This window comes from Carcharodon carcharias, chromosome 6 (assembly GCF_017639515.1).
Source record: "Carcharodon carcharias isolate sCarCar2 chromosome 6, sCarCar2.pri, whole genome shotgun sequence".
Classification (NCBI taxonomy): domain Eukaryota; kingdom Metazoa; phylum Chordata; class Chondrichthyes; order Lamniformes; family Lamnidae; genus Carcharodon; species Carcharodon carcharias.
The window spans coordinates 14,357,530-14,382,124 of record NC_054472.1 but is presented as its reverse complement, the minus strand read 5'-3'; the positions used below and the strand labels follow the sequence as shown (position 1 = coordinate 14,382,124).

The window sequence follows — 24,595 nt, the reverse complement described above, 5'->3', positions numbered from 1 at the left end:
TACGTATCAAATTTCAGGGAAAGATTGAACAGAGCACGTGAGTTGGCTAGCGAACTTTTAAAGATATCACAGCAAATAATGAAAATGAAGGCAGACAAGAAAGCTACAGCTTGCAGTTTTGATTCTGGAGAGAAAGTGCTAGTTCTGTTACCAGTTGAAGGTGATTCATTAAAGGCAAGATTTAGTGGGCCTTACAGGATTGAAAAGAAATTGAGTGAAGTAAATTATTTAATAAATATTCCATGTTGTAGAAAGAAGCAGATGATATGTCATGTAAATATGCTTAAAAAGTACTTTGACAAGAAAAAGGAACAAAAAAAGGTATTAGTGATGGTGGATGATGAGAAAGAGGTAGAAGTGCAGGACTCTGAAGTTGATTTTCCTCTAATCAAATTGGATAACGAGGGGGTACATGAAAATTTAAATGAAATATTGAGTTACCTTCCAAACAAATGTCAAACTGATTTGGAAACTGATTTGCAGTCTCACAGACCTATTTGTGGGAATAAATTGGGGAAGACAGATTTAGCTATACATGATGTGTCTGTACAGGTTTCATCTTTAATAAGGCAACATCCTTATAGATAAAATCCGGCAAAGTTATCACAAGTACAAAAAGAAATTGACTTCTTGCTTCAAAATAATATCATTGAGTCTAGTTGCAGTAACTGGAGTTCACCTATTATACTGGTACCAAAACCAGATGGAACACAAAGACTGTGTGTGGACTATCGAAAGGTGAATGCGGTGACAAAAGCGGATTCATATCTTATACACGGTTGGAGGATTGTCTTGAGAAAGTGTGACAATTGAAATTTATCACAAAGATTGACTTTCTAAAATTGGCAGGCACCATTGTCAGAGAGAGCACAGGAGATATTGGCTTTTGTGACACCAAATGGACTATATATCAGTTTAAATTCAGACCATTTGGTATGAAGAATGCATCTGCGACATTTCAAAGACTGACAACAAAGTAATCGCAGGTCTAAGCAATTGTGCTGTTTATATTGATGATCTGATAGTTTTCAGTCAGATGTGCGAGGAGCATTTACAGCATCTGGAAGAATTATTTTCTCAATTACAAGAAGCTAATTTGGTGATGAAATTTGTACCAAAGTTTAGCCAAATGGTTGCTCCACTGACTGAACTATTAAAGACGAACAAGAAGTTTCAATGGACATTGGAGTGTCAGAAGGCATTTGATAGTTTGAAAACTGTATTAACTACGACACCAGTTGTGGCAGTACCCAATTATACCAAGCGATTTAAGTTGGCCGTTGATGCAAGTGATATAGGCATTGGAACTGTAATGTTACAAGAAGATGACACTGGAATTGAAAAACCTATAGGGTATTTGTCACGGAAGTTAAATGCACAACAGAGAAGATATTCAATGATTGAATAAGAGGCCTTGGGTTTGGTGTTAGCTTGCAGCATTTTGAAATTTATGTTGCAAACTATTCATCAGAAACAATTGTTTATACAGACCACAATCCTTTGAAGTTTTTGGACTAATTTCAAGACGAAAGTGCAAGACTTTTCAAGTGGAGTCTATTATTACCACCATTTACACTGGAGTAATCTTTATTGAATGCTGACACTCAAAACTAAATGAAACTTACTTTCAGCCCTTAGTCAGCTATGGAACATCCCAACAGGTAACTGGAATTTTATTTGCCTCCCCCATAAACAGAAAGGAGTTCTGTGTGTGTCAGTCAGAGGCATTTAAGATTTAACCAGCCTGTAAGCCTACAACTTTGCCTGCAAAGGAAACAAATTGAAAGGAACCTCATTTTGAATTTGTAAGGTCAAATGTGCTTTGCCTGGTGTCTGCTTAAAGTCTATGGGTTACTGTTGCCTTTGTGAAGATTTACCTGGGAGTGATTAATTTGGAGATTTGTTTAAAAGTTATTATGGTAGTAATTTGTAGACACGTGTATGTGTTTAATTTGTTGTTAAATTAATAAATGTTTAATTTTGTTTTATATAAAAATCCTCTCGCGGCTCAGTGGTCTTACTACTGAATTCATAGCTGCATCTCAAACATAGTTGAAAATATAGGTTTAATTATTGCTGCAATCCACACTTAGCACGCAAGCATAATAAATCATAATATTTTTTAAAAATAAATTAGACTATGCCTGTCTGTAAAAACATTTGATTACTTACTTGAGATATCAATAGCCCTTGTTGATGAGGCCTATTGTAGCACGTTCACTGATGTCCTGCCTAAAATCGACCAGATCAATAATCATCCAGGTATCTTCCTGGCTGCTTCAACTGAGTATCACTTCGCACATTACATTATCCACCGAGTTATTTAGGGGGATTTTGTAACTCTGCTTTTCATGAACAAAACGTGGTAGAAGGCTTTAAGATTCTGAAAGAGTTTAACAGGGTAGAAGTAGAGAAAATGTTTCTAATTGTGGGCTAAACTAGAACATGGGGTGATGAATATGATAGTTGCTAATAATCCAATAGGGAATTCAGGAGAAACTTATTAACCCTGAGTGTGGTTAGAATGTGGATCTCGCTACCAGAAGGAGTTGGTGAGTCGGACAACATAATGTATTTGAGAGAAGCTAGATAAACACAAAGGAAAATAGAACGGGGGAATACATTGGGATTATATGAAAAAGAGGAGGAGGTTCGTGTGGAGCATAATCACTGTTGTGGAGCATACGGGCCGAATTGCTTATTTCAGTGCTGTTAATATTATAATACCTTCTGTTTTCATGATGCTGTGGTTAAAATTGAATTTAAGACTTACTCTTGCCTGTCCCATATTCCTTAAACCTGCTGTGTAACCTTTTAGCATATTTGAATATGTTCTTAAATAAAGTTAAAATGCTGAAAATATTTTCATGAGAAAGTAGAACAGAGCCCTAGGTGGTAATGGAGTGAGCTGTTGAGTGGGTGGTCAGGGAGGTTGTGTAACCTAGCTGGCTCCTCAGGTGGAAGTGAGAGTAGGTACAGAACATAAAATGCCTTGAATCTAATTAACAGGGATTTTAAAATTAAATGCTTTTATCTTGTTCAACTTAAATTTAGGTCAAAAGACATTTCCTTCATAAATTTGTATAAAATAAATTACTGAAAGTCAAAATGCAAGTTGATAACTGCATAAAGAGAGCAAATAAAATACTGAGCTTCAAGAGAACTAGAAAAGAAAAGCTGGAAGGTAGTGTTGAATTTATATAAAACTATGGTTGTATGGAGTATCTTGTGTAGTTTTAGTTTCCATGCTACAAAAGGGCATTGAAACAGTGGAGAAGGTGTACAAAAGATTCATAAGGATGTTATCAGAATTGTTAGAATCATAGAATCATATAGTGCAGGTGTAGGCCATTTGACCCATCATACTAGTGCTGGCTTTTGAAAGACCTATCCAATAAGCTCAGCCCCTCTACTCTTTCCTCACATTGCTCTTTTTTTTAAAAAAAGCAAAGAATGACTAAAAGATTAATAAGGAAGGAGAAATTAGAATATGAGAGAAAGCTAGCTAGAAATATAAAAACAATAAGAGTTTCTATAGATATTTAAAAAAGAGTTAACAAAGTGAGTATTGGTCCTACAGAAAGTGAGGCTGGGTAATTAATGGGAAAAAAAAGGAGATGGCAGAGGAATTGAACTGGTATTTTGCATTGGTCTTCAATATAGAAGATAAAAGTAACATATTTGAAATAGCTGTAAATCAGGAAATGGAAGGGAGGAAGGAACTCAGGAATATTACAGTCACCAGGGAAGTGGTACTGAGCAAATTGGAGCTGCAGGCTGACAAGTCTGGGTTCTGATGGATTTCATCCTAAGGTCTTAAAAGAAGTGGCGAGTGAGATAGTTGATGCATTGGTTTTAATTTTCCAAAATTCCCCAGATTCGGGAAGGTTCCATTAGATTAGAAAATAGCAAATGTAATGCCTCTATTCAAAAAGGGAGACAAAGTAGGGAACTACAGACTAGTTAGCTTAAAATCTGTCATAGGGAAAATGTTAGAAGCTATTGTTAAAGACGTTGTATCAGGGCACTTACAAAAATTCAGGGTAATCAGGCAGAGTCAACATCATTTTGTGCAGGGGAAATCATGTTTAACCAATTTATTGGAGTTGTTTGAGGAAGGAACATGTGCTGTGGATAAAGGGGAGCTGGTCGATTAAGGCATTTGATAAGGTGCCATGTCAAAGGTTATTGCGAAAAATAAAAGTTCATGGTGTGGGGGTAACATATTGGCATGGATAGATGATTGACTATCTAATAGGAAACAGAGAGTAGGCATAAATGGATCATTTTCTATTTGATAAGATGTAATGAGTGGTGTGCCACAGGAATCAGTGCTGGACCCTCAACTTTTTATAATTTTTATATAAATGACTGAGATGAAGGGAAAGCTATGGTTCAAAATTTGCTGATGACACAAAGATAGGTAGGAAAATTAGTTTTGAAGAGGACATAAGGAGACTACAAAGGGCTATGGATAGGTTAACTGAGTTGGCAACGATCTGGCAAATGGAGTATAGTGTGGGAAAATGTGAAATCGTTTATTATAAAAAGAAGCATATTATCTAAATGGTGAGAGACTGCAGAGCTCTGAGATGCAGAGGGATCTGGGTGTCCTGGTGCATGAATTGCAAAAGGTTAGTGTGCAGGTACAGCAAGTAATTAAAAAGGCTAATAGGGTGTTATCATTTATTGCGAGGGGAATTGAATATAATGCTAGGGAGGTTATGCTTCAGTTATACAGGGCTTAGGTGAGATTACATCTGGAGTACTGTGTACAGTATTGGTCCTTTTTTTAAAAGGATGAAAATACATTGGAAGCAGTTCAGAGAAGGTTTACTATACTAATAACCTGGGACGGGTTGGTTGTCTTTTGAGGGAAGATTGGATAGGCTAGGTTGTATCTGCTGGAGTTAGAGTAAGAGGTGACTTGATTGAAACATATAAGATCCTGAGGGGCCTTGACAGGGTGGATGTGGAAAGGATATTACCTATTGTGGGAGAATCTAGAATCAGGGGTCACTGTTTAAAATGAGGGGTTGCCCATTTAAGACAGAAATGAGGAGAAATTTTTTCTCTTGAGGTCATAACTCTTCAGAACTCTCGCTCGTAAGGCAGTGGGAGCAGAACCTTTGAATATTTTTAAAGTAGAGGTAGATAGATTCTTGCTAAGTAAGGGGGTTGAAGGTTAGAAGGGGTAGACGGGAATGTTGAGAAATTGGATCAGCCTTGATCTTATTGAATGACGGAGCAGGCTGGAGGGGCCGAGTGGCCTACTCCTGCTAATTCGTATGTTCGTATCCTGTAAACTTTTCCCATTCAAGTATTTATCCAATTCGCATTTGGAAGTTATGATTGAATCTGCTTCCACCACTTTTTTTCAGGCTGTGCATCCAGATCCTAAAAACTAGTTGGGCCATATGACCTTTTTCTGTGCCTAGATACTGTATAATTCTTTAAGTGTTTCTAGTTTACTGATAAATATTCTTAATTCCTTTTAATGTTATGACTGTTTAAAAGAACTTGTGCAGCTTGAAGTGTGAATCTAATATGTTCCCTCTTTTCTTAAGGTTTGGAAGGTACTTTGAACCACCCCTCTTGCTACAAAGTATAATCATGATCATTACCATGCTAGTGATGTTGAAGTTATGTACTGCTGTTCGTGTAGCCAGTGAACTCACGACACGACGCCGTGCCTTTACAGGTTAGTGGCAATGCAATAAAGGTAACCAGAACACCAGCAGATTGTTTATACAATTGCAATACAAGTAAACCATTTTTAATAAGACCCACAGGGGTAAAGAAACATTATTACCGGAAAGAATTCTGTTTTTAAATTTCATGATTTTAAAAATTACGGTAACTTTGGAATTATTTTCCTGAGCTGCTTAATTCTATGATTCAGTCACACTTTGCTACTGTCGTATATTCATCGTTGCAGCGGTGGGTGCTGAGTATTATACCTCTGATATCCAGTTGGTGAAGGAAGAAACCAGAGCCAGTCTTTATTTGAAATAGACTTATTCACAGAATGAAATATTACAGGTATATATCTCCTGACTCCACTCCACTCATGTGTCAGGAAGTGTCTCTTTATATGTGTTCAAGTAACCAATCAACGCCCTCCACCTGTATGTACTTAACCTCAATTGATACAATTAACGGGGATTGTAGGGAAGAAATGATTTTTAAAGGAATGGTCCAAGTAAAGGAGTTGCAATGACCTATCCTTATGCAAAATGTACTCCTAAATATTAATTCTAAATTTGAACAAACTCACTGTGATGGTGTGCCTTTTAATCCAGTGGAGCTATATTTACTAGACTGTCAAGGCTAGGGTGTGAAAGTAAGAGGCTCTGTTAAACATGCCTGTCAGCAATTCCCACTGCTCATTGAAACTATTCCTTCCCCACCCCCCCCAACACCCCCGTGTCCTATTCCCATTCCTTGTCCCCTATTCCCGACCATGTGTAATTGTTTCGCTCAGTATATGCATTACATTCTTTTTTTGGAAGCCACCATAGGAGGAATTTCAGCCCCACCTTGACTGGTGCCAAATAGTTTGCCAACTTTTCCACATTTCTAAGCTAAGTATTCCAGTGGGATGTTGGCAGTAGAGGTGGGAGGAGAAGGAGGGAAATGCTGACCTTTGATGCTAAACAAAAGACAAGATTGTGGTGTTGCTTTAAATACTGCAAAGCTGGCAACACTGACTGAAGGGCATCACCTCCTGGTAAGTTTTAAATTAAACAAAACATGTAGTTTATATCATAAACTAAACACCAGAGCACTATCCAGAGAGCCATGTACAAAATATATACCCTGTAATTTTAGAAGATTATATTGAACATTACTATAAATCATCACTCATCTAGGTTTGTGCTCTGCACCCTTGGCCTTGTCCTTCCCTATTTGGGGCGATAACATTAAGTGGTGGGCAACAGTAAAATGTGGCATGTAATAGCGATTCTGGATAAATCATGCTGCCCTTTACACCAGTGTCCATTGCACTGTGCCTAACTGAATAGTAGTTGTTTCCCAGGGCATGCTTTGATCCAAGACTCTAGCACATCTTTGTACCAGATATTAAGAACTGTAAATATATAGTTCTGCAGCATCAAATTTAATTCCTTGATTTGGATTTTATCCATTGCACATAAACATCTAGAAAATTTAGTACTTAGCTTATAAGAAGGCACAAATTAAACAAATGTTGCGCGGTTGGGAGGAGCTGAGGGTTGAACAGTGCAGTCACTTACTTCAGTCTCAGTTCAGATACAGCAGTCAAGTGAATTTGCCCAAGAAATTAGACTTTTATTAAATTAGTTTTGTTTTAGAATGTGGTATGTTTATTGGGTGAGGTTGACCACAACACAAGTGTTTGCCTATTAAAGAGAATGGTGTAAAACCAAAAGGGAGGGTAAAGAGATCTAAATTAAATAATGACATTTTACCCCTAATATTCTGGTTTCTGACAGCTCATTGAATTGGACTGCAGTATGCTTCCCTGTATAATGGGTGTCCTCTCGTACTTCACCCAAGAGTCTCTTACTTGCACCTAGATGATGAGCCTCTTTATGATTTCTCACCATTGGGAATATCTCAGCCAAGTCTGATCTTGTTCTTAATGATGCAAGTATGTGCACTTTCACTTTCACATGGGCATGGCCGAATGGTAATAAGGATCGAGAAACCCCTCTGTGAATTCTGCTCTTTCCACCTCCCCAACTCAAGGGTGGTAAGTCCATTTGTGGCATCCCGAATCTCAGATGCATGTGATCAGTTTGCTCAGTACATATTATCTTGATCTGTACGGTTCAGTATCACATTGTGATCATTGACCTGTTGAAGCACCCTAGCGTAGCCTTGGGGAGAGAGACTTTAAAGTCTCTGAATACACTCTGCAGTAATCACTGGCCATTAAAGAATGGATGTCAGGTACCTGTTCACTTGGACTAGTGGTGATGCTCAATGGAAATTTTCTGTGAGATGAGAAAATTCTTAATCTCAGCCAGGAGGTAAGATTTAAAAAAAAACACACACATAACTAAACTTGATCAGCCTGGCAAGGTCTGAATTCAGGCTGCTGCTGTCACAGGTCTACACTTCTGAGTTTAATGCTCCAGATTCAGTGCTATTTCATGCTCTTGCTAAACAAATTTTTTTTAAATAAATTGAAGTGTAATTTTCCCAACAAAACATGTTTGTTTCATCCAGTCTAATACAAACCTGCTGTGTGCTTATTTTAAACTATTCAATTCTCAATTTTCAGATAATGAGATAATTTAGAACTTTATTATGAAGAGGTGGACAACTAAAGGCTGTTTCAGATTTAAAGGGGAAAATAATCAATCCTGGTCTTGGGTGTGAATGGATAAAAGCAATGGTTAAACATTATTAACTTGCGAAAATTCTTTACTAACATCCCTGCTGTCCAGTAAATATATCAGTGTGCAATGGTTGCTGGAAAATACTGGGTTGAATCAAATTCAACTTGCTTCTTGTCTTCTCTTCTTTCTGGCTTTTGGTATGTGTTAATAGACAGTAAAGATGAAGAAATCAAAACTCCTAGGAAGTTCTTTCTGGGTATGTATACACCCATGTAGCATGTAAACATCCCAAGATTTATCCCATAGCATTTACCTGAGCCTGCATTTCTTTTTACAGTTGTTTTTTGCTGTCGAATGCATGAATGCTTTTGTGTAGAAAGACTTGGTGTGCGCAGCCTCTTTTCATTAGAGGGGAGTGTCAGCACATGTTGAAATAAAATGGGTGCGGTTGGGTCATTCTGAACATTCAAGGTCTTGAATATATTGATAAGGGAATATTGAGCATGTGGATGCACGGCTTAATCCCTCTTCCTCTATTCTATGTGAAAGGCTTGCGCATTCCAAGCTCTTAATTCATAGCAATGTTTGTTTTTTAACAAATTCTGATTTTTTAAAATCTATACCTATGCAGCCTCAGCCGAAACTGATAAGTGTTGAAGATGTAATACTAAATTTAATTGTATTGCATCTGAGTATTAGCATCAATTTAGAACACCTTTTAGGTCAATGTTATGGTGTAGAATATGCAGAATTAATCATATGGCTGTTATGATTATTTATTTTGAGAGCTTTATTAATTAAACATTTGCAGGCCCAGTTACAAAGAATGGCAGCTTGTAACATTATTCAGCAAGCTCTCTCTATTGTAACCAAGTGACAGAGTTTTCAATTTAAGAAGGGCTTGAAAGACTTTTGTTTCTTCCCTGTGGCCAGCATATGACCTCTGTCAGTGCCAGCTGACATTGGCAGGGCTAAGAATGGGAATTCATTATGCAGATGCAAATTACTATCTTTTCTAATAAGTCGATCCCCTGTAAAAGTCTGCAATTTGGTGGAGAATAACATATTAATTGGTGGAGAACAAAATGACCAAAGTGTAGAAATGAGTGTACGAATGTTTAATATGGTGGAAAAAAATTACCATTGTTATTTTCATGGAGTAGTTATCCAGTTTGCAATATGTTGATTGAGGCAACAAAGTAATTACATATGCATGTTAAATATCGATAGTAACAGCATAATTTGTAGCCTTTAAAAATGACACTTAAAATCACAACTTTAAAGATTACATAATTTTCCAGTATCTTAACTGTTATTAAAGATTATTGAAATTTATAAAGAGTTAACCAAACTCAGTAAGTTGAGAGATGCAAGCTAGTGTACACCATAGGTCTCTTCTTGGTGTTTCAGATTGTTCTGCAAAGACTAATATTGGGATAAAGTATTTTGAAAAACTTGCTTACATTTGTTTGTCTTGGCTGATGCTGTTACCACCCCACATCCTATAGTGTAGCCTTGTTAATGCAATAATTCTTGGAGCTTTTCATGTTACATCTTGGGACGTCTTATGTATCCCCTTCAACTAAAATCTGTGTTGTGTCATTTTCACTTGTCACCTATAGGAGATCATTTGCTACTCAGAACATGACAAACTGGCAGAAAGCCAGTAGTAAGACTTATTTTGTGCTGTTCCAATCTGTTGACTCTTCCAAGTGTTTTGATACAGCAAGGTTACAGTGAGTAGCAGTCTTCGTTGACCCTGCTGCATTGGTGGTACTGCAATAGTCGAATAAGGTTTACATTTATGTTTTCTCTTTGTTTTTGGAATGTTGCAGTGGGAGAACCCAATTCATTCCAGTGACCTGATGAAGTGAATCAGTGGAAATTTTCACATTAACTTATTCAAGATTTTCAGGTTGAATACAGAGTTGTGCAGTATTGTATGAAAGACTGTTCACTGAAACCATGCACTAAGTCTGTAAACCCTAGCCATATTCAATAAATGGTATCAGGAGCACTGCATTAATGATCATTATTATTGCTTAAGATTGGGCCTTTAACATCAAACCTGCTTTCTCTGATATAACTAGCTGTTAAAACCAATCGTATTCAAACCTTGCAAATATTGACGCAAATTCATTGGCCCTCATGACTTCCAAGGGCAAAACAGTGCTACTGTTACATAATGTCTTTCATTATTGTACAGCAACAGAAACTACATATTAGTGAGCCAATGATTAGGGAAATCTAATGATTTGGTAATCCCTGGGATTCTATGATGACTCCAGTAGAATTGGAGACCCCAATCTGAAAATCTACACTTTAAATAAACGGGTATGAAATAGTTATCCTGAGATATTCCAGGTAATAAGAGACATAATTCTTCTACAGTTTGTGTGCAGGACTCCTTTCTTTTTGCAGCCCAGGATAAATTTACTGTTGTTCGTACTACCAAGGGTATAATGAAAGCTTATTTTGTATTTTTCAATTCTAATTAGTCCTTACTTCAGTATTTCGTTCTGTGGTAGTTGTAAAATAACTACGTGATTTATTTTTGTTTCAAATCCCTGTTTACGGCTAGAATTTAGAAATGGATCCATATATTGATTCAGCATGATTTTTTTTGTGTGGTGTTTGGAACTAGTTAGAAGCTGCCCTTTTCAATATCTTCAAAAACTGATTTTATTCTTGACATGGAATGTTTCCCGGTTCAGGTTTTCCACCTTGTGGTCTAACGGCAAACATTGGGTCCCTCAAAAAAAAACTTGTCTGTCTTAGGATTGTGTGGAATGGATCAAATGTGCAATGTATGTTGATGGAACCAGTTTTGGGTGCGTATATTCAACCTGTTTAATTTCCTGAGGAAAGGAAGTTAAGTCATAACAACAGTTATGACATAGGGAATGTGACAGCCAATTAGCACACAGCAAGCTCTCACAAACAACACTGTGATAATGACCAGATAAGTTGATTTAGTGAAGTTGGTTGAGGAATAAATATGGGCCCCAATTTTCTTTGCAATAGTGTCACTGATCTTTTAGGTCCGCCTAAGAGTGTAGACACGGCCTCAGTTAAACACCTCATCCAAAGGGTGGCACCTCTGACTCCCTCAGTAATGCAGTGGTCAGCCTAGATTTTATGCTCAAATCTATGCAGTGGGATTAAATGAGGATTTAAATAATCCTCTACTAAACAAGGCTTCTTCAGTAGAGTTTACATAACACTGAAACTTGAAGACAATTCAAGCAGTTAACATAACATGTGGAACACCAACGTTTTTAACTTAAATGTACTTTCTGTAGATATGCTGAGTTGCATGATACCTTTAGCCTATGTCTGATTCATACCACAAAAAAGCACAAGATTATCTTTCTTAAATCATGACAAATTGCACAGCATAGGTATTTAAAAAATTATCAAGTTAGAGGAGTAACTTATAAGATGATTTAATATTGGGCTATAAAATCAACTTGTCTTTCAAACATGTGGGTTTTATGTTTTATGGCACAAAAGTTTATTTAGCAGAAATATATTTCTCTCATCTATATTAATGAAAAATTATAATTAATGGGAGTCATAGAAACTTCAGTCTGTATTAACTAATGGAAGTTTGTCAAGAGAATGTAATGCCATCTTGGTCCTCTAGGGGTCAGCATTTGATAGCGATTGCTATAAATTTAATAGATTATTTTTATCCAAGCCGATGTTGTGGTCATAACCAATGCATTTTCATTGGAGATATATAATGAAGATCTGATTCATCATGATTTGGACCAATTTATCAAAACATGGGTGCAATATTGCTTAAAACAATACTTAACTTGAAATGGAACTAAAATGGTTTTGACTTTAAAGGCATATTGCCTTTAAGCATAATTTTAAGTGACAGTGCTTACCAAATGGAAATAGACAACTGTAAAACTGTTCAGCAATAGGCCTTTTGCAGTTCTGTATATTAGTCTCGCTTGTGCCTAAACCATGATTCAGAGTGAATAACATCCTTTCAATTACTGCAGAGTATGGGGAAAAAATTGGGGGAAACTGAACTTGGTGAATGCGCTTCCAAATTTCAAGTACTCCATTCACTTGAGTAGCTTTTTAATAAAAAAAAATCTATTGAGAAATTAGTCATTGCTAGCTACAGGAGATTTGTCATGTAACTTTACAGACAGAACCAAGTCATTGGCAGATTGGCAAATGGACTACACTGGAAGTGCAATTACCACCCTTCCTAGTTCTAGCAAAATTGTAAATTGGTTTAAAAAGTAACCATCAGCTAGATAATGAGTATAGACTATGAGAGTTAAATTGGCCTGTACAGCCTCTGTTTTCCAAGCACCTCATGGCCTCCGAAGTTCCCAAATTGCAGGCAGAAAGCACTGCAGCAACCATGAGGCATTCACTCTTGTAGCAGGAGTTGGCTCCAGTGCATAAACAAGTAAAGGGCAATACAGCTGCTTGAGGACCCACTACAACATTGGTTAGCCTTGAGCGAGCCTGCATTGGGGAAAACCTTCCCTAAATATTGCACAAATTTTAAAAAATAGCTAAGCAATTGAGTATGGTTGGATGGTCATTTTGTATCTGTTAACCTAACCTTCAGGTTTTTGCAACACTTTTGATGATAACTGCTTCATCTTATAAGCAGATGCAAAGCTGAACCAGCAAATGGGGTTTGCATATTTGAATATACTCGATTAGTACAGAATCCAGAAATGTCCAAGCATACACATCGAACGTACATAATAAATTTTAATAGCCTTCAGAGATCCAGGAGCAGCTATATCTTTTTCCACCTCTCGCTTTAAAAGAAGCCTATAAAGCAGCCATATAAAACTTAATGACATGTTCATTGCACAATAGAAAAATATTTTCTTTTCTAAATTATCATTCTTGTCAGCATCTCAAAAGTCAGTAGCCTATTTGACCAGGGGTATCACTCTCCGTTCTGTCCTGTCCAACATTTACATTTGCACATAATATGGAGTATGATCTCCATCTCCAGCTGGAGAATATTGGGGATGGCTTTAACCGTGGCTTATGTTAGCTAACTAGGCGCAGACCAGGATCGAATCTGGGATTTCCTTGGCTCTATATCACTCAATTTTGTGATATTGGGACTTATTTTTGCTTGTAAGCAATAAACTGTACAGAGCCTGAACTGCAAAATAGTGGATTATTTACAAAAGCGATGAACGCTTATGTAGGGAAGTTCCCATTTATTACAATTGACTTTTTTTTTTTAAAAACCAGCAGATTGCTGCACGAAACTGGGTGGCTGGTGATTCCACCTGGTCCCCACTGAAAATGCAGCATGTAGCAGTTTCTTCTGAGCTGTGCACTCGTGCAGTTCACTCCCACTTGTTTTTATTGTCAGCCTAATTAAACAACATGGCAAGAACAGCCTAGTCACTTTTGTGCTTTTGCTGCTGTTTGAGCATAAATCCCTTCTAATGGAACTTCCACTGACAAAAGCCAGGCATTCAAGGAAAGCTGTTTAAAATCTCAGCCTATTTAATAGGCAGAAGGAAACATTTTATTTAACTAATGCTTCAGGTAGTTTTCTACTTAGCAATGTTTAGTGTATGTTTATTTTGCAGCTGTTGAGTGTATTATTTTCATTAATTTCTGCATTATTGCGTTTAAGAATTGACCACAATGGATCTTTTTAATTATTAAGAGAAGCAGCAGAATCATTGTTAATATCACAGAAACTCTTTCCATGGGTTCTGCATTACGGGAAGATTCTTAAAGACTTTCAAAGCACGCCATCACACTTCTTTACATTCTTAAAGCGATGCATGACAGAAGACTTGATTAGGCCTCCAAGTCTGGCATCTGCCTTAATGTCATCAATCAAATCTTCAGACCCTAGACCACCTACCTGGTGATTAGCATAAGTAACTGACTTGTAGACTGTAGGTCAGCAGGATAGCCGTTGCAAAGCTATGCTGTCTGCTGTAAGGATATCTGCTATCAAGCTGCACCACAGAATTGGCACTATTGGTGGTAGTCAAGCTCACTTGCGTATTGAACTTTTGTGCTTCACCTTCGAGACGAGCAAACTAATCACTTGTAGACTCAGCCAAATCACCACTCACATGCATCACATGAATCACTGATGTATCAATCATTCTAGACAGCTCCTTTAACTCACTAACTGTATCTTCCAGTACAAGTACAGCTGTGTGGGTGCTTAAAATATTAATGAGAGCGATGCCGAGCATGCCAGAACAAGATGTGTCAAATAGCAGTGCCATGTCTACTATTACAGAAAAGTGGTTCATGTTATGTAGCAGTTTTCAAGAACATCTTTCGATAGAGCTCATATTATAAGGCACAAACGGCATGGGCTGGTTGTGTGCATACCTGAGCGAATGAGATTACATAATGAAAACTGGATGACATTGATCATAACTTGGAGCTATGAAACTTCACCTGATCTTACTCCCTCAGTGCTCTTAATGATCATTCAAGGGGGACTCATCCAAGTGAGTCAAGAGCTTGCCATTTTAGAACTCTACACTAGTTTTGCCTGTTTTCTTGCCTTGCATGGTGTCATGATGAATGCATTGGTTGTAACCTTCCAAAATTTCCTAGATTCTGGAAAGGTCCCAGAGGATTGGGAAATCACACATGTAACACCACTATTCAAGAAAGAATGGAGACAGAAAGCAGGAAACTATAGGCCAGTTAGTCTAACGTATGTCATTGGAAAAATTCTAGAATCCACTATTAAGGAGGTACAGATACAGTGTCTCAAAACTGGCAACCTTGGGACCGAGGCCATGCTGGATTTCAGATCTTGCTGGATCTTAGGTCGGGCCATGGACAGGTCGGGTCAAGCTGGGTCAGGTCAAGCTGGGTTGGGCAGGGCCAAGGGTCGTTTGGTGTGCAGGAATAGACCAGCATACAAATAGCAAAGGGGATAACTAGTCCAGTCCCACACTGCGCCTATGCAGCACTGTCACCTAATTGCCTAGGTAAGGTTTTATTTTACGCAATTAAACTTGACGCATGGCACACTCTAAAAAAAAATAAATAAATTTCAGGTAACTCCGGTTTTTGAATAGCTGGATTTGCAACATTGTACTATATAGCAGGGCATTTAGAAAATCACATTACAATCAGGCAGAGTCAACATGGTTTTGTGAAAGGGAAATCATGTTTGACAAATTTATTAGAGTTCTTTGAGGATGTGACAAGCAGAGTACATAAAAGGAAACCAGTTGGTGTAGCATATTTGGATTTCTAAAAGGCATTTGATAAGGTGCCACATAAAAGGTTATTGCACAAGATAAGAGCTCATGGTGTTGGGTGATATGTTAGCATGGATAGACGATTAGCTAACTAACAAGAAACAGAGAATCGGGATAATTGGGGTGTTTTCAGTTTGGCAAACTAACTGGTGGAGTGCCAATGGGATCAGTGCTGGTGCGTTAACTATTTACAATCTGTATTAATGACTTGGATGAAGGGATAGACGGTATTGTAGCCAAGTTTGCTAATAGGTAGCAAGTTGTGAGGAAGATGCAAAGAGGTATAGATAGGTTAAATGAGTGGGCAAAAAAAGTGGTAGATGCAGTATGATGTGGCAAAATGTGAAGTAGTCCACTCACAGGAAGAATAGCAAAACAGAATATTTTTCCAATGGGAAGAGACAGCAAAATGCTACAACACAGAGGGACCTGAGTGTCCTTGTACATCAACCACAAAAAGTCAGCATGCAGGTACAGCATGTAATTAGGACGGCAAGTGGAACATTGGTCCTTGTTGCAAGGGGTGCAGAGTATAAAAGTAGGTGAGTGTTGCTAAAGCTGTATGGCATTGGTGAGACCACACATGGAGTACTGTGTACAGTTTTGATCTCCTTACTTAAGGAGGGATGTACTTGCATTGGAAACAGTTCAGAGAAGGTTCACTAGACTGATTCCTGGGATAAAGGGATTGTCTATGAGGAAAGCTTACCAGGTTATACTCATTTAAGTTGAGAAGAATGAGAGGTGATCTTATTCAAACACATTGGATTCTGAGGAGTGCTTGACAGGGCAAATGCTGAGAGGATGTCTCCCCTCTTGGGGGAAATGAGAACTGGTGGGAACACAGTTTCAAAATGAGGGGTTTCCTATTTAAGACAGATGAGGAATTTCTTGTATGCTTATTAGTCTTTGGAATTCGCTTCCACAGAGAGCAGTGGAGGTCAGGTCTGAATCAGAGACAGACCTTTGATTGACAAGGGCACTAAGGTTATGGGAGGACAGGCAGGAAAGTGGAGTTAAGGCCACAATCAGATCAGCCACTTGGCAGAGCAGGCTAGATCTGCTGAATGGCCTACTCCTCTTTCTTCCCATCTTCTGATGATTTTGTGCAACTAGAGAAGTGATCTTGCTACCTAAGTTAACAGTGTAGTGCCACATATAGTCACATGCTGCGCTTTGGAATTGTCACCCAAAGACATGGGATCAACACCCACATGCACGTTGACATCCAGCTGTACCTCACCATCACCTGTATTCCACAGCTTCTGTGTTGTAAGGCCACTGAGGTGGGGGTGGGGATTTTGTGGGGCCTGCAAGAGTGGGAAATGAGGTGGGTGGGATGACTCAATTAGGCAGGAGCTGAAATTTCACTCTCCTGACAGTGGGTTCAAATTTGGAGATTAAGCCAGTGGCATGTTTGTGCCGTGTTGAGCCTCACACCATCCCGTGGTGGTTTCCTACTTGCGAAACATTTGCATGCTATCAATATTCATTATATTAAAACTGTTTCTAATTATGTCCTACCTTCATGATAAGTCATCGGCTCACGAGAATCTCGGTGGCACTGGTTCACGTTCATTTTAAAGATGGCGTGCAACAGTTGGCTTTGTGCCTGAGGTCAGCAGTTTTTCTTGTTGAACACTGTGGCACAAGGTCGGGGGAGCAGGAGACTGGCAGCTCGCAGGGAGGCTTGGGACTGGCACAGGTGAGTCTGGTGTGGGCGGGGCATTGTGGAGTGGGGTCAGGGGCATGGAGGAGGGATGTAAGGGAGGACGGAGGGTTGGGTGCGGGGAATGGAGGAGTGAAATGAGAACGGTCTGGCATTCTGGGGGTGGTGGGAACAGTCAGTCAATGTAAGAAAATGAGGGGCCTAAAGGGCAGTGTTAGTACTGTCCACGTGTGGTCCATCTTAGGATGTTGACTGGCAGAGTCATTACAGGGCTTTAAATTCATATCCAACATTTCAGTTATCCCCACTGAGAGTGATCTCGGACAATGCATAGAAGGGAGGGTCAACTGAGCCTACAGGTTCAGCCATGTCTCACAAAGTGGCGAATACAACACTGGATACTAGCATGGATGTTCAATAAAGAGTGAATGCAAAAACACAACATTGTTTCTTCCACAATAAAGAAATGTGCCTAACTCCCCTGTAACCATGAATACGTGCCAACCATGAGGTCTGTCAGTATGTTTAGCTTCCTGACTTTAACTGGTCTCAATAAATAACAACGATGTGCACGTGAATAAAGTAAAACCAATGTAATATGAAATTTTCACAAGTGAAATTTAATTTTGGAAAGCACCCTTGCCACCTTTGTGCTCTCAATAAGTCTTATAGTATTGGCAATGGAGTTGGGCAAAAAAGCTGTGGCCATGATGTTGAGCCACCCTGTTTGTCTAGGAGGCATTTTTATAGCCTGCCTGTACCTGCTGCATTCTCAGCTGATGGCAAGTTTCACTGCTGAAATGCTTCACACCCCAAGTGGTCGCGCATGTCTCCCGTGTATCCTGTCAGCACATTAAATTTTAATTGTAATTACGTGGGAATCAGAAAAAACGAGGCACCAGAAGTGGCACCCAATTCCCATTCCACGGTTGGGAACGGCGTGCCGTGGTTAAAATTCTGCCCTATCCATGTGACATCCAGACCTCCCGATGAGCTGCAAATTCCTCCACTTAATCATTATGAAAACCAATCCATCGTCTTTAGTTCCTTCCACAAACTCATGGGGCCGGATTTCCCCTTCGTCGGGTGGGTCCGGGAGCAGCCGTGAAATGGGCCAATACCTGAGATTGGGCCCCAACCACAATTTGACCCTGGCTGGCCAATTAATGGCCAGCCAGTGTGAAAGGCGGGCTGAAATGCTCAGCGCTGCCGGGGTGAGGACGGGAGGAGGGCCAGCGTGGAAGTCTGCGCTTGCGCGGGCACAGAGCTGCCTTGGGGAGCTGAAAAATTGGACACTGACCAAAAAGATTTTACAAATGATATAAACATGTTCTCTCCCCCCCCCCCCCCCCCCCCCCCCGCATGTGACGCAGTCACAGGAAGGGGGGCATTTTAAAAATGATTTTGAAATTTTGTTTTAATTACCGCTGGAAACCTCATCCAGCTCGTGGATGAGATTTCTTTAAAAAAAATCCAAAGGCCGCCTGGCCGATTCACCTGCCCGCCAATCATAATGTTGGACGGGCAGCAAAAAATATCATTTAACCATTTGATTAGGGGCCTTAATAAGCCTCTTAACTGTCGGCGGGCGTGCTGCCAACCGAAATATTGCTTGAACGTGCAATGACATCTGGATGCTTGCCCGATTGGGTTGGCTATGTGCCCACCCATGGGACATAAAACCCTGCCCATGATTTCACCCCCTACCTCCTGGCCGCTGCCTCATGAACCAAACTCTTCACAGCCTTGGCATTCTGTTTGACCCCAAGCTGAGCTCCCAACCGGAATCCGCTTCATCACAACCACTGCCTTCCATCCTCTTAACTCTTTCCACCTCCACCCATGATTCATCTCATCAATTGCTGAAACCCTTTTCCATATCTTTGCCCACAGATTAGACTATTTCAATGCACTCCTGACCTGCCGTTCTCCATCCTCCATAAACATAACTGCTAGCTCGTGGGGATGCTTTATGCAAAATCATGGCAAAATGAAAATTTAGCAACTCCAATCATTAGGGGAAAATTCAAACAATCAACCATCCCAAATTGTGTATTTTTTTTTAATCAGAACAGTTTGATGCCTAAGATTATTTCAGTGCAGAAAGCAAGCATCAAGCTAAAAGGTAAGAGACATATGCAAGGACAATGGGAAATCCAGTAGACTAAGAGAACTAGTAAAGCAACAGGGGTTCAAATGAACCAATGAGATGCAAAGAGAATATGGAAAAAAAAGCTTGCAAGGGATATCAAAGTTAACAAAAAGCATTTATAAATATATTGAGAGTGCGGTAAATGGAAATGTGAGCCCATTAAGTCAGATGCGTGTGAGACTATAATTGACTGAGGAAATGGCAGGCTTGTGAAATAAGTACTTTGTATCCATTTTCACAGTAGGTAAAGAGGACAAAATACTAGTCATACAAGGAAACTAAATACAAAATGGAGGAACTTTGATTTAATACTAGTAACATATGCTGGTGGAGAAAGTAATGACACAAGATAGACAAAACGAACTGCTGGTTCGAACTCTTGAGTATTAAAAGTAAGGAAATAGCAAATGTATTCATCATAATTTTCCCCTCTAGATTCAGGAGTTATGCTTCTGGACTAGAAAATTGTAAATGTCACTATTATTTAAGGAAGGAGGAAGAAACCAAGTAACTATAAACCTGTCAGTTTAACATTTGTTGTGGGTATATACCAGAATCAATCATCAGAGAAAGATTGAGTGAGCATTTGACAAATATGAGCTGATGAGTATGTGTCGGGTCATGTCTGACTAATCCAGTTGAATTTTTTGAGGAATGCTGAATAGAGGAGTGCCTCTGGATGTTTCTATATAGATTTCCAAAAGATATTTGATGAGATTTTACACAAGATTATTAGCAATAATGGAAGTCCACATAATTGGAGGTAACCATGTGATGTGTTGGTGATTGGTTGGGAGGTCGGAGACAGAAAAAGGATGAAGAGAACGTCCTCAGATTGGTAGGATATGAAAAGTGTCCTTTAGGGTTCTCTACTGGGTCTTCAGCTTTTCATCAGATACATTCACATACATTTATGACTTGGATGAAGGAATAGAAAAGTGTATATCTAAGTTTGCAGATGGCACTTAGTATGGGAGATGTTAGTTGTGTAGATGGAAACAGGAGGTTGCAACCCTCTCCGTCCTTCCAAATCTGGCATCTTGTACATCCTCAATCTTTGTTCCATTATTGGTGGCTTTGCCATCAGCCATTTATTCTCTGAATTTCTCTTCCCTAAACCTCCCTGGCTTCCCAACCCTTTTAATCCTCTTAAGAGCCTCCTTAAAACCTGCCTCATTTCTGTCAACGTTTTAATATCTCCTCCTTTGACTCGGCATCAATTACTGCCAGATTGCGCTTCTGTGAAGCAGCTGGGTCATTGGTTCTAGGTTAAAGATGCCGTTTAACTGCAAGATGTCGAGAGTACAAATTCAGTGTGAAGATAAGACTTTAGTGTGGTGATAAGTCATCGAATGGTACCCAGATTTGTGACTGAACTCCCTTTAGAGAAGCTAACAAAATTGATACTATTTTTAGTGACCTGCATCTGAATTGGTAAAAGGAGAAGAGGAAAAATAAGGAGCAGGGAAACCCTTGTCTTAGTAGCAAAGACAGTGGCAATTGAGTAAGCAGGCAAAATAAAGTGAGGTGCACATTTGAAATCCTGATGCTTTTTGCCTTTTTTAGCAACTGGCCTATGATAAATGTGTTGTATGATCATAATTTAAAAATGATAATTTAGCACTCATAAAATTCTAAAAATTTGCCTAGATATTTTTCTTAATATTTTGTTTCTATTTTTAGACTTTGATCTGCAGTACTTCTGGCTATGGAGCAGATTTATTGATTACATACAGTGTGTGTTGGCTTTCACTTTTGTCGCTGCATACATAACCTACCTCCTTATTGATTCTTCACTCTTTGTGGAAACGCTTGGCTTCTTCGCTGTCTTTACCGAGGCAATGCTCGGCACACCACAACTGTATCGCAATTACGAGAACAAATCAACAGAAGGCATGAGGTAAGAGGGCCCATGTAGTGCTGTAATAAGATCTTATGGAAAAAATAACTTGTATTTACCATGTCCTCAGCTAGTTCATTGCACTTTGAGGTGCCATCACTATAGGGTAAAGCAGCAGCCAGTTTCCACGTAGCAACAGTGATGAATGACAACTTTTGCTTTTAGTATAGGTTGTTGAGTGGTCAATGTTGGTGACAGGACACCAGAAGAATTCCCTGCTCCTCTTTTGCATCCACCTCACCAGCAGTCAGGGCCTCAATTTACCGCCTTGTGTGGAATATGGTACTTCTAACAATGCAGTACTCCCTCAGCACTGCATTGAAGTGTTAACCTACATAATATAATTCAAGTCCTAAAGTCAGGTTTGAAGACACAATATTCACAAGTCAATGGTGTGAGTGCTACCAACAGAACAAAGCGACTTTAAAGTTTTAGCTAAGACCAGAATGCAAAACAGTATTTACTGCTTGACTAGGGTTTCTAATGGATTAAGTAGGGGGCAGGTCCTGTCAGATCCCAATGTCCACCATCATCTGTTTTGAGGAGTATCTCACTAACTTCTGCATTTCCAACCAATCTAATCGAGTTTTCAGCACACAAGAACAAAAATCAAAAATGAAGAAAGGTGATTTAGCTAATCAGAACCCATTACTCTATTATCACTATGCTCTTCCATTCAATTTTATTTTTGAAATTCCCCAGTGTTTTTCTCTGTGGTATTGTGCTTTGCAAATTGTTACAAATATTTGTCATTTTTTGCTTTCTTTTAGATAGGGTTTTTAATGTAATTTGTTTTTACTTATTTCCATTTCTATCCTCTTTACTGGCTAACCTCAAAGTACCATTATCTTGCTTATACCATTTCATAATTGATGTACTTTAGCAGATAGCCTCTTATATATTTTCAGTCTGGATTGTAAAGCTAGAATGTCTTTTAATATTTTCTCATAACCTGTCCTTATTTCATTCTCTGTGCTCTTTTCTGCTGAGTCAACATATTTAGAAACATAGAAATTTAATGCTGTGAGTAGTAGTGAACACGGTACTCATAACAGTGCATTCATGGAACAAGTTTCGCATTTGTTTCACCTCTAAACAGTGATAAACTTCGGAATGGAATTGAGTGTCAAGGCCTGAATTGACTTCATAGTGAATCAAGACTGTGGTTATATTTTGGGATTTTACATTAGTTGCTACTTGGATTCAATGTCAGTGATGAGTTCATGAACAGACCTCACCTCCCCTATGAACCAGAATATGCTTTATCTGCGCAAAGTAAATTAGCAAGACCTTGAGATCAAACCATGAATTTTTGCCACTTTATTCTTACTTATTAGAATATGGGCTGCCACACCATATCTTTGCCCTTGTTGGTTTATAGGTTGAGCTGCAGCCTGCCGGATGGTAATCCATCCATCTACCAGACAGATTTATTTAAATTAAGCTAGTAAATGTTCAGTGTAAGCAGCATATTTATGATAATTTAGCCATTTTGTTATCCTTGAAATGTCAAACCGAGACACTTCTCCTGAGCTGCCTGTCAACATAAAATTGGTGCTTGAACATGATGACCTCAGACTGACTGCTAACTGGTATTGAGTCAGGCATTGATGTATCATTTAGAATCCTTTGAAGATATACTAAAACAAGAGAACATTTTTTTTAGAACTGTATTCGTCATAGCTACTTTAAATCAACTGCCCTTTGCAGTACTCAAATGTAGGCAACGCTTGTGAACCAAGCCTAGACGTCTGGTCTCTCACTCTCTCTTTGTCTCTGTTTTTCTTACAGTTTCACTCTGGCACTTGCTTTTTGTTAGCATTCTCATGTTCTTTCACTCACTCACATTCTCTTCCACTTGCCCACCCCCTCGTCTCCAGTAAGTTATTAAACTGCTAAAATGAGAAATATGAAATTACTGAAGTTTGAAGTTCCTGTTGAATGCAATGTTGAGTATCAATTAGGAATGGAAGACTCCAGATGATAGTTACAAATAGTATACTCTTAAATATCTTTGTTCTGGATTCCCTTACTAGAGGAAATAATTCCTCTGTATCTACCCTATGAATTCTTTTTTTCATTTTCAACATCTCAATTGGATAACTGATCAACTTTCTAAACTAAAGGGAATACAAACAAAGTTTATGCAACTTGTCCTCATAATTTAATTATTTAAGCTCTGAGGTTCTGATGAATCTCAACTGTACCCACTCTAGGGCCAATATACCTTCCCTCAGATTCTGTACCCAAAACTGAATTTAGTTCTCCAGGTGGGGTCTAATCAAAGTTCTGTACAACTGAAGCATCACTCCCTCACTTTTTCACAATCATAAGAGATTAAAACCAACATTCCTGTAGCTTTTTAATTGCCTTTTCTACCTTTGCATTTGCTATTTACAGACACCTAGATTCCCTTGCTCCTTCATATCCCCTAGCACCTCACCATTGAGAAAATATTCTGTTTTGTCTTTCAGCGTTATAACCAGTGAATGAGTAAGTAGGCCAAAAAGGCAAGGAGCTAGTCCTCACTCATTAGGAGAATTGCAGCAATGCATTAACAGGGCTTAGTTTATATGTGAATACCTTGGAATTCATGAGTGACACAAAGGAAGAGATGAGTGAATTATGAGGGACTTCACAATAACTAAAAATAACTCAAGCTGGGCAAATTCTAGTTATGACATTTTCACTAACTAGTCAGGACAAACTCTCCCTCCAGGTTCATCAACTGTCATGCCCAGAGCTGTTAACATAAGGTAAGGATGAGATTTGCAGTCAAAAAGAATGAGACAGGTTGCAAACATAAATGTATGGAGATGTCTTTATTTTTCATGGTGAAAGACATTGAAATAGGCTGTGTTTTTAAATCCAAGTGATTGAGAGTTGACAGGCCTGACTGCAGAGACCATCAAAATACTCTCAACTGTCAAGTGATTTGACTCTTCCAGTCATAATTATTGTTTCTTGCCAAAAAAAAACTCGGCATTTCATTTAAAATATACTTATTTATTTTAATAGATTAACAATATATCTCCCTGTTTGATTTTTTTTCCCCATAAAGTCACTGCCGTTACCTGATTTTTGGGTTTACGGTTACTAAATCTTAACCTTATCAGCTGTAGTTTTGGGTCCTTGCAGTCAAGTCCACTACCACATGTAAGCTGCTGCTGCTTTTGGTGCCTCCAATTAGACATTTTAAAGAGAGTAGCACACATTGCTGAAATGAGAACGAGACTATTTTCTTTCCAATTCACTGAGGGAATCTTTACCAGCAAGTTACATAACTTG

General features: G+C 38.8%; 1 protein-coding gene across 5 annotated transcripts in view; it reads left to right on the top strand.

The window, feature by feature from the left end:
• LOC121278778 (solute carrier family 66 member 2) overlaps positions 1 to 24,595 on the top strand; it is a 63,656-nt gene that overhangs the window by 28,405 nt on the left and 10,656 nt on the right. For 4 of the 5 annotated variants that reach the window (XM_041189223.1, XM_041189222.1, XM_041189221.1 and 1 more), the window contains exons 3-5: positions 5,568 to 5,701; positions 8,539 to 8,583; positions 21,091 to 21,307. In XM_041189223.1, coding sequence (XP_041045157.1) covers positions 5,568 to 5,701; positions 8,539 to 8,583; positions 21,091 to 21,307 — 396 coding nt within the window. The remainder of the gene's footprint in view (positions 1 to 5,567; positions 5,702 to 8,538; positions 8,584 to 21,090; positions 21,308 to 24,595) is intronic. The other variant, XM_041189225.1, reaches the window with a different exon arrangement.